The 21,256-nt window shown below is 37.4% G+C and overlaps 1 protein-coding gene across 2 annotated transcripts; it reads left to right on the top strand.

Annotated features, from left to right (window-relative positions):
• Nucleotides 1–10,666: 10,666 nt before the first annotated feature.
• LOC115768109 (autophagy-related protein 101) lies at nt 10,667–19,845 on the top strand. 2 transcript variants are annotated; one of them, XM_030712611.1, is made up of 5 exons: nt 10,667–11,002; nt 16,810–16,964; nt 17,026–17,069; nt 18,201–18,299; nt 18,365–19,845. In XM_030712611.1, exon 5 carries the CDS (start codon nt 18,873–18,875, stop codon nt 19,527–19,529), a length of 657 nt encoding a protein of 218 aa, XP_030568471.1. In that variant the 5' UTR covers nt 10,667–11,002; nt 16,810–16,964; nt 17,026–17,069; nt 18,201–18,299; nt 18,365–18,872; the 3' UTR covers nt 19,530–19,845. The 2 variants fall into 2 exon arrangements, with proteins under 2 accessions (XP_030568471.1, XP_030568472.1); XM_030712612.1 differs by having other exon boundaries at nt 18,201–18,270; nt 18,333–19,845.
• Nucleotides 19,846–21,256: the final 1,411 nt, after the last annotated feature.

Below are 21,256 nucleotides of genomic sequence, written 5' to 3' on the forward strand. Positions count from 1 at the left end.
CGCGTAGGCCAGGTCGCGCTTAGGATCTCCGGCCCAGGTTTTGACGTGTTCATTTTTTATTTTTATTTTTGTTTTTGCGTTCAACTAAACAATGTATCTCTTATATTTTATTTGTTTTTGCGCACCACTTGTTTTTTGCCTTTTGTGGTTTTTGTACGACTGCCTGGCAGCTTTTATACATGTAAAAGTTTTATGTTGATTTTCTATAAAGATGTTTATGACTTCTTGCTTTCGTTAATATGTTCGGTTATGTTTTCAAATCTTAAAGCTATTTCTTCGCTAAATACAGTTTGTTGATTTATGCTTTGAACAATTTGTTCTTCATTTTCTCCTATTGCGTTAAGATGATTGAATAATAGTATAACCTAGGCTGCCTTGGTTGATTAGAGCAAGTTTGTGTTTTTCCGTTAATTTTTTTACTTCTTAAATTGGTGCATCAGTGTAGTAGAATCTGTAAAAGCATTCTTATCTTTGATTTATGTATTTTTTGGTTTTTTGTGTTAACAAGAGTTATACCGTTATCTAGGGGGACTTGGCGTTTAATAAACTTGTGTGCTAATTTATTTCTTCTATTCTCTTTTTTAAAGATGATGGAGGAACTTAAGCCTTCATTACGCTGATTCGGCAAAGCGAATTCGCTCCAAAGCGAGTGATAAGGCTTTATTGCGCCCTATACCTAACTTACACTAGACTTCATGTTTTTCAAATTCATTTTTTAATTCAATGCACGGATCTGCGCCAACACCGGCCACCATGAAGAGCTTGGGAGCTTCATTCCATGGGTAGCCGAGGCAACTTGTGGATTGGCCTTTTAAAATTTCCGCCACTAGCCGCCCTAATCTCTGCCACTCTAAAGACGCTGTCCTCTCCTGCGTGTACTGCCGTCACTCTGCCGATCAGCCACTGCTGGGGCAGCAGATTGTCTTCGGCGACGACCACCAGCTCTTCCACGACGACGTTTGCCAGGAGTTGGTGCCACTTGCTCTGCAGTTTCGAGGAGTTCGAGCACATACTCCATTGATATTTGAAGTAAGGTAAGACTGGTCCGGGGTCTCTTCTGCTGGCAGAGCCCTTCATGTGCCTCCCACGAGTAGGTGGCCTGACGTTAGAGCCTCGCCATCGCTTGGGTCCTCGCTTATTGCTCCCAGGGGCCTGGAATTATGGACGGCTTCCACTGCGACAAGAGTCGTCTGCAGTTCCTCGGCCGTGATCAGCAGGCTGCCTACCGTCCGTAGGAGTAGGTGCTTTGCAGACTTCGATTCGAGCTCGCAACTCCAAGAACTGGCGACTTACTCCAACGAAGTTCGTCGCGTTGTCGCTATGGACGGTCTGTGGGAATCCTCGACGGCCGTCAGATACTAGTTCTAAGTGAACCGCTTTGGAGGAGCAAACAACAGTGCGAAGCAAACAAACAGTGCAATGTACGACTTATACGTAGGCTTTCCACGCATTCGAAAAGTCGTGCCAATCGGGCCACAAAAATCGACGCCACAGATAGAAAATGGGCTGAGCGCTCGGAATCGATCTGCTGGTAAATTTTCCATAATTTGTGCTAGCAGACGAGGTTTGCATTTGAGGCAACGGATACATGATCTCACTGTCTGACGACAGACCTCTTGAGCGTTGATTAGCCAAAGTCGCGTGTGCCATTTCGAACTCTATCTATGTCATCTTTAAATTCAACTCGATGGATGACATCAACTATTTTCTCGAAAGCTTCTTTCCTTTCGAGCGTCGTAGGGATACTCTCAAAATGTACTTCTCGATTTTAACATTTTTGAATAAAGCAGAACACATAAGTAAACACTCTCAGCAGCCTGTCATGCGATCAGAAACTATCGATAGTTTTCAAGATATATGGTCGGTCTACCAAAGCTGCTAGTACAACAGCTGTTTTGCGTGCTTCTAGAGTTCGCTTCTCATCTGTCATCAGATGCTGCTTAACCGGCCAGGATTCTCTTGGTTCCTTAAAAAATTAAGGCCCATCGAACCACATCGACGCAAGTAATTCATCGACACCGCAGCCTCTTGAAACAATATCTGCCGTGTTTTGCTTTGTAGGTACATGATGCCATTCAGCTTTCTCTACCCAGTCTTGGATTCCAGCCACTCGATTTGACACAAATGTTACCAATGACGAAGGATGTGACCGAATCTAATGAAGCATGACTTCAGAATCAGACCAAAGAACCGTGCGTTCAATCGGTAATCGTATGAGATTTCTGACTCGATGACAAAGATCCTCGAGAAGGTGAGCCGCCACAGCTTTAGTCGGAGTCGAAAACCATTTGGTTACCTCGAAACCTGCGTTTTTGAGTATTTGCAACGCTGCAAACTTTATTGGCTGAAGGCTCTGTACACATGCAGCAACAGTTAGTAAATCATCGACATAAAAGTAGTACCTGATAACGTCAGCAACTTTCGGGTGTGATGACTCGCTCACCTCACTTAGCTTTGGGCGCAGTGCCGTAAGTTACGATGTTTAACCTGAAGGACCTCAAAGAGTCAGATGCGTTCTTTCTCCACACTACGAGCTGGAAATCTCGGTCTGCTTCGTTCACTATGACCTGCCTATATATCTTTTTGATATCAGCTGTCAACGCATATTTGTGGAGTCGAAATCGAAGCAGAGTCGAGAACAGATCTTCTTGAATGGTCGGTCCAATCATTAGAAGATCATTCAACGCAATTTGCGAAGATGTCCGACAGGACAAAAACAACGCGTAACTTCGTTGATATGCTTTGTGGTCTTAAATCACATGCATGCGGAATGAAGTGATGTAGAGTACTTGGAATCTGACCATCTATTTCAGACATGTGACCGAAAGTTAAATATTCCTCCGCTCCATGAATTTCAAGTACATGCGCTTAAGCTCCAGACAAGCGTCTTTCAATCGACAAAAAACGACGCTTAGCAACCTCAAAGGAGTTACCAAGCTGATTGGGATCTGATTTAAATCGACCTGACGGCAGTATATCCAAATTATCTTGAAAGTGGCCCTCACATAGCTGCTGTTCAACTGTTCGGACCTTTCTAGCTGAAGGCAGCTCTTCCAATGACAGCTCTTCCAATGACAACAGACAGAAGGTCAAAGAACCTATCAGTTCCGATGAGCACGTCGATCTTCTGCGGCTTATGAAAATATGAATCAACCAATTGCAGGTTCTCAGGGATTTTCCAACCACTGACATTGACCGTATGGTCAGGAGTAACCCGAAATGAGAAATGAGAACTCATTGCAATTGACTCGCGACTTCACCACTGTATGAATCTTCTTTCTTCGTATCGAATAGCATGTGAAGTCGATGGTTGATCCTGTGCGGAGTTAAGGGGTGGTGGTAACGCTCGAGTGTTTGAAACGGCTGAGTATCCATCCAACAGTGTGCTATGAGAAGGATTGCATACTCTGCACTTGCTTGCCTTACATTTGGCAACAGTGTGCCCCTTCCGAAGGCAATTGATGCATAAAGGAGCCGCCTTAGCGAACTCAAACCGCTGCTGCACTGATAACGCGGCATATGCTGAGCAATTCAATATCGAATGGCCTTCGGAATCGCAATATAAACATTTTGGGGTCACTTGATCGTTTCTTCCATTAGCCACAGAAAACGAAAACGAACCTCGATTATTGTTTTTGGTAACAGCCTTTGACTCTGGCTTCGGGCCATCGGTCGAAGCATTAGCTGATTCTTCAGCAGAAAGATGTTGATATCTACGATTCAAGGCTGTTTCACAATCACTCCATAATGGAATGATTGCATAATCGAGTTGATCCTCCCATGTCATCACCTATTGACAGGACCGACCCATTAATAGCGGAGACAGTGTCAATCATTGATCTCAATAATGCCGCAGAAGGCTGCGTTATTTTTGGCAGGCTTAAGAGAGCCGAAATATTTTCATTAAATATTAGACATTCATTGTCGTATACTTTCTTTAGGCTGTCCAATGCTTTTAAATAACTGTCATCGGGGACTTAAAACGCACTAACAGTGCCTAGAGCTTCACCTAAGAAACATGAGATCAGATGATTGAATTTCTCTATGCTCGGGATTGCATGATCGTTTTAAGCAAAAGTTTCAAACAAGCTAATAAAATTCATAAGCTCTGAGTATTTTCCACTAAACTTGGGAAGTGCCAGATGCGGAAGACGTGTGCGTGGAGCCGCAACGGGCATGTCTATAGGCGTTGCAGGACTTAATGTCTTGATAACGGACCCTAGACGAGCTTTTGTCGTTATACAAAGCTCTTCGAGCTCAGTACGATACTCATCATTTGGGTCAAAAGTTTTTACTCGAGTCTGATATTTTAACGCTGTATCTATATGTAAGGCCAGCATTTCTAATCTACATTCTAACTCTGTAGACTCACGGTTTAATTTACCCTTAATTATTGGATCATTTAAACGCATTATGCTTTTAACGGACATATTGCGTTTATTTTTTAAATCGTCAAACTTTCCTTGGTAGCCATATTTGACTCTAAATTCGATTTAATAATTATTAATTTAAATTAAAATCCAATTTGCCAAAAGAATTCAAAAACTGATATGCCTGATCAATGAAGCGTAGGGGAGCGAGCGTCTCTTGACCGAAAAGCGCCAAAGAAAAATGCGTACAAAATCAATTGCACAGCCACCGCTTAGCAGAAAGCGGAGCGGAAATCAACGGGCTGCAGCTGACTTGCCTTGTACTTGTATATGTATGCGTGTACTACACTTATATACAAGCGCTTGGTGTCGGACAACTATTTAATTTACAGTGGTTCCGAGTGATGGCAAGAAGGGGGGGACGTCAAAGCTAAGCGAAATGAAATTGTAGTGACAATTAATTTTTGACACCAATTATCATTCGCTCAGAAGCACTAACTCGCACAAATACTAAATTATATGTAGGAATCTCCAAAGCGGTTAGTAAGAGCATGCGAATTCTAACTATGCTCAACTACTTTACATATGTGCCAAGAATTGAAAGCGTTGGCTTCATTAGCGCAACAAAACCAATAAAATTGGGCTTTCAATTTTTAGCACAGTACCTGATGTTCCGGACGTTCCACTTTGGAAGCTACTTTCCTTGGCATTCTCCAACGATGGAAGCAGGACAGATTTATTATTATTTTAATATTTCCGGCCGACGCGAATTTATTTTTGTTTTCAATTTCAATTCACTCGCGAGCCACAGCCTTGCAGTTAAACCACTTAAGCTTGTTTTTTAACACACAATTATCTTTTAAAAGAGTTCACTGGAGGGCGCCATTAAAACTTATATTATTTTATATAATTAAACAAATTGAAAATTGTGGTGCCTTTTAAAGATTGTACTTAAGCCTACATTACGCTAAGGGGGCGAAGCGGGGCGAATTCGCTCCAAAGCAAGGGATAAAGCTTTATTGCACTCTCGCTCCGCCCTAAACCTAACTTACACTAGACTTCCTGTTTTTAAAATTCTTTTTTGTAACGCAATTCGCGGATCTGCGCCAACAGATGGTGTCCTGCGTTTCTAATATCTCTGGGTCTTGTCACTCGTCGCTCGATCATATTATTCAAATTTGCATTTTCTTTTCCATTTTGTCTTTTATTTGTAGGTATAATATTGTTTAAAAGTCAGTTGAAAAGAAGTGACGTACAGTTGAATGTGGTATTGATTAGAAAAGTCCCTAAAAAGTCTTCCTAAAAATTCCGCACCCTCACATATATTTTTTTTCCGGAATACCGAAAGAAGCGTGAAAACTTCTCATATATTTATTTATTTAGGCTGTCCGCTGGCTGGAATCGCAATCATCGATAATAGCGGCCACTTTTATTTTGTCCTTAGCTGGGCTGCTGATTCATCTATGTCCCTGTGGTTGCTATCCCTGTGATATTTCTGGACTTCTTGTTCTAATTTACTTGAGTCTGTCATGTCTTCTAACATTATTGTATTTCTGATCATTTTGTAAGGATTGTGGGCTTGAGAGTTACTTCTATAACGTTGAAAATGTTGTTGGGGCGGTAACTGCGTGCGTTCTGCTAAGCTTTAGAATTTTAATTAGTATTTGGGATATTTTGTCTATATCGAAGTGGGTCTCTTAAATTGTTCTTCTTATTTTGTTTTTAAATGGGGTTGAACTTTTATTCAGGTAATATTCAATAATTGGTTTATTTGTTATAAGAACTGAAGTTGTTGTCTGCTTCGTTTACTTGATTGTTCACGTTTACAATTACTGTCGGCTACGACATTCTCCGATGGTTTTTTATAAGAAATCTCATTATCGTATTTGAGTAATTGTAAAATCCAACGAACCAATTTTGAGTTTGGTTCATTGAAATTCATAAGCCCCTGAGTGGTCTATGGTCTGTGACAATCTTGAATTTTTGTTTAAGCAAATTAGGACGGAAATATTTGGTTGCCCAAATTATCGAGCACTTATTTTTCAACAGCCGAATAATTGATCTTGCAAAAAATGTTTTTACAAGTTTCGAATGCCGATAAGAATTCTTCGCTAATAATTACAGCTTTTTTTTCAACTGTTGTGCCAGTTGTTTTGTTATCTTAGAGAAGTCCCTGATTAATTTTCGGTAGTACCCTTAAATCCTAGAAAAGACATGATTTGTGTTTTTTTGTGCTTGGGATCGGGAATAGCTTGATATTCTGGTATCTTTAAAGATGAAACAGCGTCCATTTGATTTTTAATGCCTATACTTGATTAGGAGGAAGCGAACTTGAAATTGAAGTGATGGGTGTAATATCGTCCGTTCTAACAAGTGTCCGGTTTTCTCTAACGTCCGGAAGGTTAGAACTAATATTTTGCCTACTTCCGGTATTTGGAATAGGTCTTTTTACTCTCCCAATATTCGACGTTTAATATTTGTTGGCTTTCTACCTTTCCAAAATCTGAATTAATTTGTTAATATTTAATCTATTTTTAAGTGTTTGTGTTTAGTGTTATGTATTTAAGGTGTTCAGTTTGAGTGTGATTAGGTCACTTATTAATATGTTCCCATTTGATTAATGTTTAAACAAAATATACGAATCTTGCGAAAGATGAAGGTCGCCTTGGTGTAACGTGTGTCTTATCTGTAGATTCGATTTTATTAGTAATGTATTCGTTATTAATGATACCCTGAACCCATTAAAAATGGGTATAAGGGTATATTGTATGTATGCAAAATCCAAATGTATGTAACCGGCAGAAGGAAGCATCTCCGACCCCATAAAGTGTACATATTCTTGATCAGCATCAATAGCCGAGTCGATCTAGCTATGTCCGTCTGTCTGTCCGTCCGTGCGTCCGTCCGTATGTATGAACGCAAGGATCTCAGAACCTATAAGAGCTAGAGACTTGAAATTTTAGATGTAGATGCTCCTAGTCCCGCGCAGATCGAGATTGTTTCCGATAATCGATAACTTACTCCATTTCCAAGCAATCTATATCGATATCCTGTTTTTTGGGCAATTTTGGTAAATAATAAGAGCTAGAGTTACCAAACTTGACATATAGCTTCTAATATAGAATATATATATGCATTGGAAGATGAGGGTTCAGGGTATCCCCTAGTCGGGAGCTCCCGACTAGAACCTCTTACTTGTTTCATATTTTTGTTTTTGCCAAAATGAGCGATATTCGATCGATGGTGTTATTTTCATAGGTAAGTCGCATTGAAATACCGATTTAAACATAATTGTCGCAACTTGTTTTGTCGCGTAAGTGGGTAGTTTATTTCATTTTGTATTTCTGCCTTTGGTGCCCAAGTCCCCCTGAAATTTAACACCGCTTGTACTAGTTTATTTGGACGTGTTGTGATGCGTAAGTGGGTAGCTTAATTAATTGTGGATTTCTGCCTTTGATACACTAGTCGCCCTTGTTCGATGGGTTTGATTGTGCTGCCTTTTGTCTATAAGTCGCCCTGAAGTATAGCCACGGCTGCAACTTCTTCAAACTTGTTGTATCAAGTTGCTTGTAGGTTCCATTTGAATTGCCGTCGAAATAATTGTACGAGGGAAATTTTTGAAGTTTTGAAACATATCGCTGCGTTGAAATTCTTAAGTCGCCCTGAAATACAAGTTTAACTGCATCAGTTTCTACTTGACTATTCGCATTATTATTTTTCTCGTTACATTTAACATTGCGGAGTTTTTTATAGCCTGAACCCATTGAAAATGGGTAAAAAGTGTATATTGTATGTGTGAAAATATATGTAACAGGCAGAAGGAAGCATCTCCGACCCCAAAAAGTATATATATATTCTTGATCAGCTTCAATAGCCGAGTCGATCTAGCCATATCCGTCTGTCTGCCCGTCTGTCCGTCCGTCCGTATGTATGAACGCAAGGATCTTATAAACTATAAGAGACTTAAAGAGACTTTTAACTATCGAAATCCTGTTTTTTGAGCAAATTGGGTAACTAATAAGAGCAAGATTCACCAAAAGTGATATCTTTACTATATATATACATCAAATATCTTTCATTTTATATCTATCGCCACATCCCCGCTACTACCTCATAGCTACAAATCAAGTTAATAACCCGACTTGTATTGCACACAAATTTAAGCCACAATTTTAATGCAATTTACTTTTCGAGAATACACAAATATTCTATGGTACAATAAGATATACTGTAGACAATTTCATGAAGATCGGTTTTTGTTTTGTTTTTCGGTATTTTGACTGCTCACGTGCTTGCAACGCAAAATCCAAGAATTTCTGTATACATGTACACACACACATTCATGCGCGTCTGCTTCGAATTCGATTGTATTGTTTTTAGTGCTGCTATTTTAATTCGTTTTTTTTTCTCAATAAGACTCAACTATAGGTGTGGCTGTTGAGTAGAGGCATAGCAAGTGTTGCGGTCTGTCGCGAGTTCGAGCACTACCGGGGAAACTATTTTTTTTTTTTTTTTGGCTGGTGTCGCTGTTGAGTAGAGACGGCGGCAGGTAGTGCGGATAAATGCGAGTTCAAACCCTGCCAAAGGTAATTTTTTTTTTAATATATCTTTATGTCCATATGCTTTAATTATTTTATTATAAAAGTTGTTGAATTTTGTGAATACACTATTGCTTTTATTGAAAATATCAAACAACAATGCCATTAAAATTTCAGCTTTTTGTTCGGCTTCTTTTTGCGTTTTTTTTTAAAGCAGATTTAGCTTTTTTGGTTGCTCAATAAATGGCAACACTGGTCTGCGGTGGGCTTGCGTCCACAAAAGGCACAAATGTGTGAACAGGCAAAGAAAATGGTATGGTTCCAGACGCATGTTAGACATTCTGATCGTTCATTGCCTGTCAGAAAACCCCTTAACCTAAAAATATAACAATGTCAAAAAATTCATAAAAATATCACTGGCATTTTTTCCATATCAGTGCTAACTAGCGACAAGTGCGATCCACCCTTGCAGAAATACGACTTAGATATTATTACATTTTAAGAAAAATAGGTCCCTACAGTAAACAGAAAATAAATACAAATAAATAAATATTTCATTTAGGTCAATGAATTGTTTATTTTATAAATATAGATTCAGATTCTTTTCATTATGCCTGACTGGACGAAGAAATACTTGATAGAGCATTTGAATTATTGCTACCACAGGCACAAAAGGCACACAATTGAAGAAATAACCTCGCAATGAGCAACAAGTGAGAGCGAGGCACACTCTGCACATGCGTAAACACATATGTATTTATTTGGGCTGTAGGATTTAAAACTGGCATACATATATTAAGAAAAATACATAAATAAATACAAATACATATATTAAGAAAAAGCATCAGCCGCAGCGACGTCGTGCGCTGAGCGAGATGCGGCTTCATACTGAACGTTCGGCTTTCGAGGCCGGCGTTCGGCTGCCACTCTCAGCAGTCATACTCTGTCTGGGCACACTAAAATTGTCGCAGGCACCCTTGGGGCTCCCTCGTTGCGATTTATCGTGTTCCGATAAAAATTCTGATTGGTATATCTATGTATTGTATGGTTAGTGGTATTATGTATTTACCATCCGCCAAATCGAAAATTCGACATAAATCGATAGTTAGCAGCTCCCATTTGCTCTTCTAGATGCGTTGATGATAGTTCAAAACCATCGAAAGTAAATAATAAAATATTATCATCCCTGCATGACACTCGACAATCGTTCTACCACCGCGTTATATAATACGCAAGAAAAGTAAGTTCCGAAGGAAATGTCTTCTTCAGAAGAAAAAATACGTTAATAAGATATACAACACCACCCCTGACTGTTCTTGACGCTGCCTATGAGGGGTGACTAAAACAAAAAAAAAATGCCCGTAAATTTAATACTTAAGTATTTATTACGATCTTTATACTCATGAAGCAAAAAATTCTGACTAAGCATTCAAAAGCAGCAAGCGAGAATAAGCATGGCGAACTCAGCCGATCGCCAAAGCTAAAGTTTCTCGTAAGCAACATTAGGCACTAAAACAAATCAGAGCTAAAATATGGTGATTCCCTGTTCATCTTTTCCTTCTTCTGAATATAAAGAATTTACATATGTATATATATATATACATATTTTTTATTAGCAACTCGCGTAATAATTAATTATAACAACAGTATTATACGCATGCTCCAATACCGTGCAGCGGAAACGCGGAATTATCATAAGCCTGTGGCAATAATCGATTAATCGATTCTTCGATATTGTCTGACCTCACACAAAATGAAATAAATCTATCGTTTAAGCATTGGAAATAAAATTTAGTGAATCTGAAGAATGATAAGTACCAACATTGCCATATACTCGCAGAAAAGCATAAAAACGGAAGCTGCAGCAGTGGTATCCACACTGTTTTATTAGATGAACGAATCAGGAGGAACAGAATCACTATCTTTAAAGGTGGTGGCAGTTCATCCAAAACATATGCGTGTGACTTCTATTGACTGGAAAAGTAGCACCACGCCAGCTTTACAAAAAGTGTTTATAACCAACGCATAACCAATACCTAATAAAAATATAACCCTTAAAGGTCATCGAATTCAACAGCAAAACAGTGGTGTAAGGTTAGTAAAGGCAGCAAACATATTCAAATTCGCACCATTGATAAACGTATGTATGTACATATGTATATGTATGTATGTAGGAGTAGGTATATGCATACCAATGCTAATATCTATGCTTATATGTACATGTAACTTTAATTATAGATGCACATTCACAATACACCTATGTTATCTGTTTTTATCTTTGTTTTTATTTTATACAAGTACATATTTTCCTTAGTAAAAACACACTACGTCGTAGAACAAACCATAGAACCTTAGAAAACAGAACAAACTAACTCGCGGAAGGGAAGTTTTATTTTTACATTTATTAACTGCATTTAAGAAAAAAAATTATACAGTATGTTTAATAATACAAAAGTTATACTTAAATAACAAAAAGGCACGATTTTGGCTCTAATAAAGTCTGCACCGTATTATGTTAGCACTTTAGCAGAAATGCAGAAAGGGTAACGGTAGTATCTATACATATGTAGGTATTTTTGGCATACGTTGTCAGTTACATATATGTGATCAGATAGTCTATAATGTCAGAAAAATATTTAATCATTGAGGAACGTCGTCTTATTTAAATATGTATATCTCAGCAGTTTAAATGCCCAATACAGAATTATTTGTTATTTCATTACCTCGTTCAAACTAAACTACAGGACGCAACGCAAATTTTAACATGGATAAGAAAAGAAACAAATCGGTGCAAAAAATGTTACATGGTTGTTGTTGGTAAGGATGCCCTAGCGCTGCCATGTGTGCATGCAGACTTTTTTGACCGGTCTCGCACACACTTTTACACAAGTTTGTATGTGTATACAAGCATCTATGCGCTTGTTGACTGTTTGATTGCCTGGCTATCTGATGCAAGTTTGACAAGTTTTGATGTTTTTGGGACTTATGAATTTCCACCTTCACATACACAAAACATTCCAAAACAAGTAAGAGGTTACAGTCGGGAGCTCCCGGCTAGGGAGCCCTGAACCCTCTTATTCCATATGCAGCTCGTGCTACGCGCTCTTTTGCTTTAGTATTAATAAAGATAAATAAAAAACAGAAGGTTCGCTTGGCAGGGTTCGAACTCGCAACTGACCGCATTATTTGCTGCCCCCTCAACTCAACAAAATATTGACATTTAAGTTGAGGATTATATTGATGGACAGTATAAATTGGTGTTTTAACTTGATTTCTAGCTAGGTAGAAGGTGCTGATAGCTACAAAATGAAAGATACTTGATATATATATATATATAATATTTTTTAAGCTACATGTCAAGTTTGGTGGCTATTTCAGGTCTCTAGCTTGCGTTCATACATGCGGGCGGACAGACAAACGGACGTGGCTATATCGACTCGGCTATTGATGCTGATCAAGAATATATATACTTTATGTGGTCGGAGATGCTTCCTTCTGCGTGTTACATACATTTGCACAAAAAAATTATACCTTTAATACCCATTTTTAATGGGTTCGTTCAGGTTATAAAAATGTGACAGACAGAAGGAAGCATCTCCGAGCCCATTAAGTATATATATATGTATTTAACTAGCATCAATAGTCGAGTCTACCTAGTCATGACCATCTGTCTGTGCTGCTTATGAACGTGTCTATCTCAGAACCTAAAGTGCTAGAGATTTGAAATTATAAACTCCTAGTGACCGCGCAGATCGAGATTGTATCTGATAATAACATTCTCGTTTCAAAGCAATCGGTATAAATCAATATTGAAATCCTGTTTTTGAGCAAATCTCTTATGTATTAAGAGTTAGAGACACCAAATTTGACATGAAGCTTCTATAATAGTATTTGCAGATCATTTTATAGTTATCGCCACTACCCGCCTCCTCCCCATTACTAAGGCACATTAAGTAAATCAAAAGGAATTGCCCACCAATCAAAGCCATAATTTGAATGCAATTGTCTTTTGAGCATATACGAATATTTTCTTTCTTGAACAGTCTTGAAATATTGTTCTGCAAAAAATTTGCTTGTTCCATGGAATATTAATATAATATTATATTCGCTAAAAGGCCAGCCAAAAGTAGGATATAGAACTGTTGTGTGTTTCCAATTTGAATTTTCGACTTACCGGGTTATGTGTTATCCAAAAAATTAAATTTATTATACGAGAAGCTACATGTCCAATTTTGTGATTCTCACTCTTAAAGTCGGGATCTCGTTATAGATTTGTGTTGATTGGAAACAAACGCGGAAACTTTTTGATGATTTAAAATGAATTATTACCAAAGACAATTTAAACACTAAGATGAGTAACGCCCATACATTTGAATGCGACGCAAAATTGTAGCCTGACTTCTCATCTGGCTTTACCCACTTCACACGACATGCCAGCCGAGTGGCTTATCGCTCTCCAAAAGCCAGACGATCTTTGCGTCGCTTCGTTTTTGAAGTACATTAATCGAAAAAGTTTTAAACTAACGTTCGACGCAAAGTACTTTTTCTTTATTCATGAAATGCATTCTTTATTTGAATAATACATTACCCTATATACTATAGATAAATTTGTTTAAAATTTAATGTTATCACAGAGTGCAGCTTGTGCAATAACTATTATCAGAAAAAAATACACGTAGACTGATTTTACTTTTGTTTTTGGACAGTGTTTGCTCGAGACACATATGTTTGTGTGAATTATGCGTGCAAATCTACACATGCATGTCTATATCATCGCTAGAAAACTAACAAAATTTATTTCTTTGCCAGCGAAAGCCAGAGCAGGGAATAACAACACACTCAAATATGTCCGTCTGTCTGTCCGTCCGTCCGTCCGTGCGTCCGTCCGTATGTATGAATGCAAGGATCTCAGAACCTATAAGGTCTAGAAATTGAATTGAAATTTTAGATGTAGATGCTCCTAGTTCCCGCGCAGATCGAGTTTGTTTCCGATAATCGATAACTTACTCCGTTTCCAAGCAATCGATAAAAATCGATATCGATATCCTGTTTTTTGGGCAATTTTGGTAAATAATAAGAGCTAGAGTCACCAAACTTGAAATATAGCTTTTAAAATAGAATATATATATGCATTTGATGTTGGAAGAAGAGGGTTCAGGGTATCCCCTGGTCGGGAGCTCCCGACTAGAACCTCTTATTTGTTTTAGTTCAGTTATAAATTTAATGTGTTTATGAAAAAGAGTTCAGTCCTCTCAGAATGTACTTCTGTTTTGTCTTGGTTATATTTGTAATTTATCAATATTGTCCAACCGTTTTTCCATTATTATGTCTGCGATTACTGAGGAGGCCGGTGATCCCATTGGCATTCTATTTATACCCCAAACCCATTAAAAATGGTTTAAAAGGGTATAATGTTTTTGTGCGAATGAATGTAACAGGCAGAAGGAAACACCTCCGGCCCCATAAAGTATATATATTCTTGATCAGCATCAATAGCCGAATCGATCTAGCCATGTCCGTCTGTCTGGCCGTATTTATGAACGGATTTTAGAACCTATGAGAGCTAGAGACTTAAAATGTTGAAAACAGGTCCTAGTGCCCGCGCAGAACGAGTTTCTTTTCGATATTCGATAACTTTCCCCATTTTCAAGGAATCGATATAGATTGATATCGAAATCCTGTTTATTGAGCAAATCTCCTATCTTATAAGAGCTGGAGTCACCAAACTTGACATTTAGCTTTCAGAATAGTATATATATGAAGTAGCTTCCATTTCATAGCTATCGCATCCGCCCCGCCACCACCACATAGCTATAAATCAATTTAGTTTTGTTACTGATAAGGCAAATGAGTTTGTAGCGCGAGCCTCATTTAATGTTGGTTGAAGTGGGTTCAGGATATCTCCTAGTCGGATAGTCCCGACTAGGACCGTTTTTTTCTGAATATTTATTTAACTATGTCAATAAATATTTGTTTCAGTATAATTGTGTGTTATTTTAAGTTGGTCCATTATCCATTTTTTGTGTCCAGTGCAAATTTCCTTAGTATACTGGAAAACAAGAATGTTATGTCGAGCGATACTAATGTTGGAATTGTTTACTCTGTGTTTTAAGTCCAACGCGTTTTTCTACCCTTGCAGAGGGTATTATAATTTTGTCGTGAAATGTGTAACGCATAGAAGGAGACATCTCCGACCCCATAAAGTATATATATTCTTGATCAGCATCAACAGCCGAGTCGATATAGCCATGTCCGTCTGTCTGTTTCTATGCAAACTAGTCTCTCAGTTTTAAAGCTATCTTAATGAATTTTGCAGAAGTCCGTCTTTCTGTTGCACGCAGTACATATGTGAAAACCAGCTGGATCGGACCACTATCATATAGCTGCCATAGGAACGATCGGTCGAAAATTAAGTTTTTGTATGAAAAAACATTTTGTTTATCAAGATATCTTGACCAAACTCGGCATTTATTAGTTTTACTTTACTTCTGATATATATGCAAAATCCTATTAAGATCAGACCACTATATCATATAGCTGCCATAGGAACGATCGGTCGAAAATTAAGTTGTTGTATGAAAAAACATTTTGTTTTTTAAGATATCTTGCCCAATCTCGGCATTAACTATTTTCCCTGTGCTTCTTAGATACGGGCAAAGCACTATAAGCATTATGAAAAGGTTGGTTCTGCAAGGGTATTAGATCTTCGGCGTGCCGATGATAGCCTTTCTTTCTCGCTTATATTATTTTTAGAGCCCGCTGTAAAATTTTATTTATTATTTTGATAATGTGTTTGTACAGTCTGTATGATGGTATACGTTTTATATACATTATACTTATTCCACCAACTTTAAGTTGAGGCAATATTATTTAAATGGTTATTGTCTCCACTTGCAGTTGTTCTTTGTCGCTTCGTTTTATATCATTTGCGGCAATAATCTTAACTGAGTCGATTCAAGGCACCATCAGAATGTCCGCAGTTGAGAGATGATGACATTGATTAGCTGATCCGGGAATAGTGCTTCCACTGTTTATGGTGCTCCGGGTAGGACGGTACAGCACTTCAAGTTTGCCCATTAACACTTTGTTTGCTTGACACGGACGACTTCAGCAATTTAATTAGCGTATTGCAGAGTGCCACCTTTTGCGAGTATTCTCGATTTTACGATTCTACCAGTAGATAGTAATTTGTGCTTTTTCTTTGCTATTGCTATTGCTATTGCTGTAACAAAGGCGTCTGTTCGTTCTCTGATTACCTCGCCGGATATGACGAGTGCATGTGCTCGTCTGCTGCTATGATGCTAAAAATCCGTGCAAATTCAGGAAGCTGGAAGCAGAGACCATGTAGGAGATGCAGGCATATCTTCCTTTTGCGTCTCCGGAGATGGGTTTCTGTTGCATATTATTAAGGCCAAATGGCCTAAATAACGTAGCTGTTATGACACTACCCGCTCTCGAGCTCTGTACTTTCATTGCGTTTTTGTCGTTACAAAAGACGAAAGGTTTTCGAGTCAACAAATTTTTCATCATAGAAATCCAAGTTAACCTAAGTCATGATAAGTACTATGATATAAAGACTACTTTGTTCGCATTCCAGAGATGTTCTGATAATATATCTTGAGATTTCGAGTATTCTCATTGCGCACACAATCGAATAATGATGGTAAATAAAATTTTTCCAAAACATCAATAAAAGTGACTGACTGAGATGCTGAATTGGTGAGGATTGAGAAGGGCATAGTCTTATCAAATAGTCGTAAAGTCTCTTGCCGATTATCAATACGGAATTAGGGGCATGATAACGAGAACCTTATATAAATCTATAGAATTGCAACCAACTATCTTAAAAAACAAGCTGCATTATTTATTTATTTTGGCCTTTCTTTTTTTTCTTTAAACAGGGACTTACATCTTTACAACGTTCACGACTTTACAAAATGCCATGTCCGAAAACTGATTCATAACTTAGATTCGACTGTAAATATTCAGCAGCAAGTAATTCTTCGTTGCAGCAATAACCCTGGCCACGCTCGTAAAATAAAAAGAAGAAAGCAAGGTACGGAGCTCACATTCATTATTCTTTATAACCTATTTATGTACATTTTGTTATCTTGCAGGTTACTGGCCATCGTCCCTTAATAGTAAAGCAAATCGATTATTGGTAAGATCATCTTCATATTCGTATATATAAATATAAATTCGTATATATAAATAAAAAAAAAATTAAATAAACTTGTAACCAAAATTATCTAGGCTCTGAGAACTTTTTGTGAATTTATTTCGCGCCATTCTGAATAACCCAAGCTTATGCTTTTAAAAAGAGGGTGTTCTTATATTATAGCATCAACTTTAGCTCTTGTAATCTGCAATGCGTTCATACAGGCATACAAGTCACGTTTGTACGATATCCTAAATAAACAAACGGACATTGCTATATAAACTTGACTGTAGATGCTGATTTATCTATGGCATGACATTTCTCATTTACACATTTCGTGCCGATATTATAATAGTTATGCCAGGAAACAAAGAATAATATCACGTGAAAATTTTTCCAAACACGAACTGATGAAAAAGGATTGAAATCAATGATTTTTAAATTGGAAATAACAGATAAGAAGGAAAAGTTAAAGTTAAGAGTCACAAACCCCATAATCAGCGAAAAGGACGCATATATTCGGTAGACCGAAATCTTAATATCCTTGTGGATATTTGCCTTAAGACTTAGCAGATATAAAATAATAGCTCGTAAGTTCTGAGATTGGTGAAAATATCTTAGAAAGCGGAATATATGCAAAAACTAATTTCTAAAGCGATTCTTTATATAGAGCTATATAATATAGTAGTCCGATCTTCAAAAGATTTTGCTTATTTATTAGCAGCATAGTCAAGCTATCTTGATATACAAAAATTGGTTAATACAAAAACCTTCTTTTTGAGCGATTATGCCAGCTATATAATAAGTGGTCCTCTGATGAAAAGGTTTTGCATGCATGTAAGCAGAATAGGAAAACTAAAAAAAACTAACAAACAAAAAAGTATGTCTAAAAGAACTTACTTTTTGACCAATTTTTACTGTGAGAGCTAAGGTATATACGTGGTCTGAACCGGCAGGCAGTATATACAACAGAAAGACGGACTTTTGCAATGTTTCGAGACGATAGTTTTAAAACTGGGAGACCAATTGGTATACGGTATACGTTTATTAGTATATGGATTTACTAATTAATCGTGCTACCTATTATCATTATAACATATACTTAACAGACATTTGTTTTTAAATTTTTTGTAGTACCCGATTACCTACCCAATGGCGAATCGTCTGTCAAAGTTGATCACTTCCCTCATGACTTGTTGCAGTTGTAAGTTGGTAAAATTTCGCTTGTTATAGGTGAGTTCACATTGGTTTCCTTTATTCAAACAGATAATGGACTTATCGATTTGCTTTTCATCTAGACTTCCTGCACAACGTTGGCATATTCTATCGAGATGTCAAGCGGGAGAACATTCTGTTAACGCAAATATTTCATATAAAGTTGACCGATTTTGAGGCATGTCCGAATATATAGGTACGATCTTATAAATTTAAACCACAGATTGATATACCATTAGCTGAAGAATGGTAACAAACAAATCTGTTTCCCAAATATTGAAGAGTTTAAATAACTATATTGAACGGAAACAAGCAATGCGACATTTAATCTAAGCTTTTACAACATTATTAATTTGATAGAGGGAATGAAAACGTTGTTTAATCTATTTCTTAATGATTACTATTAGAGCTTAAGCTTAGAGTATATTTATAATCATATATGTAATAGCGAGTGCAGGTGAAAAAGAGATATAACGGAACTTAGCTTCGTCGTGGCAAAGCACGAATCACCAAACAGTAAAAATTTTTGAGCAAGCTCAGCCCCAACGAAAAACTGTACTCGATTATTAAATCATAGAGTCGACTTCTAGAATGAACGCACGCTCACAGATATTTGATCTAACTATGGAAGGTCGCCAGGTGGATGAGGCAGTGGCCGGCATATTTCACACAGTGCTTTTTCACCGCTGTTTGGGCAAATATATGTATACGGGAGATGCACAATACTCCATTGGGACCGTGGGGTATTCAGATGTTGATTGTGACTTTATTGATTTTACATATGTTTGCTGCACATCAGATAGCCTTACGCGCAGGGTGAAGCGTGCCATCAATTTGTTTAGCGAAAAGTTGCGTTCAAATGAAAGCTGCGGATCCGGACAGATCAGCTTGGAGTTTTTTCAGAAAAAGAAAAATCGTTGGCTATTTACACAGGAGTCTATACCATGGGAGGTGTGGACAGTACACCTGGATTTAATTAAGCACGAAAACGAGGATGAGCGCCAGCTCTGCCGCGAAAATGTGTCGGACCTGCTTACCGAAAAGGTTATATACATTACAGAATTAATGAACCGACACGATTATGTGCCTAAGACGCCAAGTCAAAGCGAGCTTGATCTGATCTTCGACACTTCGTTTCCCGATGTACAGCCATATTTGTTCAAATTCGATTATTCAACTTCCGGATCAACGGCACCTTCAATGGGAAATGCCATGAAAAAAATCATCAAAGAAACGCTGGCAATGTGATTGGCTGATTATGTTAGCAAAGAAACGTATGTCTTGGTATGTGCGTTCAACGTTTTAAGCTTAACCGACAATAATTTATGTGGCAATAATTATAAAACTTGCTAACTAACCTATTCTTGAACTTGTTAGTATTTTATGTATGGCTTTTTCAGGAAGAGCACGATGACCAAAAAAAGTTATATTTTATCAAAGCTATTATCACTTTTGTGTTGTTTTTCTAAAAAATTTTCTGGTTAACAGACATGTAATATGTCTAAAATGTAATATAATCTCACTAAACAACAATTAAATATTCGCAGTCATTTGCGAGCTAATATTCCTCACAGTGTTATTAGTTTTGCGGAATGTACGTGCATCTGTCTGTAGAACGAAATGTTTTCGTTTCTATAAAAGCTACGGACATGAAACCGCGAATACTTGTGCTTACTGACGTCAAATATTGCTTTTAAGTTATTTGGCTACGCCAAATGCACAGTCTTGTCAAGTGACGTGAGTATTATGCGAAATTATTAATGAATCTTTTATAGTAGTTACAAAAAGCGACGAAACGTCGTGCACTATCCGGATCTGTTGGAGTTGGATAATTTTTAATTACATCATATTTTTTATCATCCGGAAGGATGCCATGGTCCGTACATTTATGGCCAAGGTATGTTACCTCGTGCATAAAGAATGAACATTTCTCTGGATTTAATTTAAGGTTGTGTTTTCTACAAAGCTCGAATATGCTTGTTAGATTTTTGAACATGTGCTTTTCAGAACAACCAATTACAACTAAATCATCCATATAAAGGAATGCTTGCGATGGTTCTAGACCAGAAAAAGCAAGTTGCATCATTCTCATAAATGAATTTGGGGCTACTTTAAGGCCGTGTGGTAATCGCGTGAAGCGATATGAGCCAGTGCTCGTGGAAAAAGATGTTATATTTCTAGATTTTTCTTCTAGTTCAATTTGATGGAAGCCAGACATTAGGTCTAGACACGAGAAATATTTCGCTCTTCCCAATTGATCTAGGATTTCTTCTATTCTAGGTAATGGATATTTATCTGCTAGAAGTTTTTTATTTACTTGCCTATAATCCACTACAAGACGCCATTTTTTTTCTTTTGAATTTGGGAGTGATTTCTTAGGAACTAAGAGAAGTGGGCTATTATATTCTGATATAGATGGTTCGACTATACCATCTTTAATCAATTTTTCTACTTGTCTATTTATTTCTGGTTTTTCTGTTTCCGCATTTCTATAGTTTTTAATGTAAACCGGAGTTTTGTCTGCTAATCTTAATTTTTGTTTGTAAAAGTTGTTACTCGAAATTGCTTCTGATTCTAAACCAAATATGTCACTGTATCTGGTGCATAATTCAGTAAGTTTTGTTTTCACATGGTTTGGGAATTTTAATTTGTTTAAGACTTCATTAGTTCTATTGGTTTGGTTTTTATTGAACGATTTAATTTCGTAATTTTCTATTGATTCGAATTCAATGTTAGGATTTTCGATATTTATATTATTATTTGTTGTATTCAAAATACGAACTATTGCATTATTGCTTTTTACGATGCTGTAAGCTATAAATACCCCAGGATGAATTTCCTGATTTGGTACTAAAACAGCATCTTCATTTGACTGAAGTGTGATTTTTCTCACTACTTCCGACCTTGCTGGCAATAATATTGAATTGTCGATAACATTGTGTAAGAGTGGCACATGTATTTGGTATTTAAGTGAT

The sequence above is a fragment of the Drosophila novamexicana genome, unplaced genomic scaffold (genome assembly GCF_003285875.2).
Source record: "Drosophila novamexicana strain 15010-1031.04,08,12 unplaced genomic scaffold, DnovRS2.1 tig00001636-arrow-arrow-pilon, whole genome shotgun sequence".
Lineage (NCBI taxonomy): Eukaryota > Metazoa > Arthropoda > Insecta > Diptera > Drosophilidae > Drosophila > Drosophila novamexicana.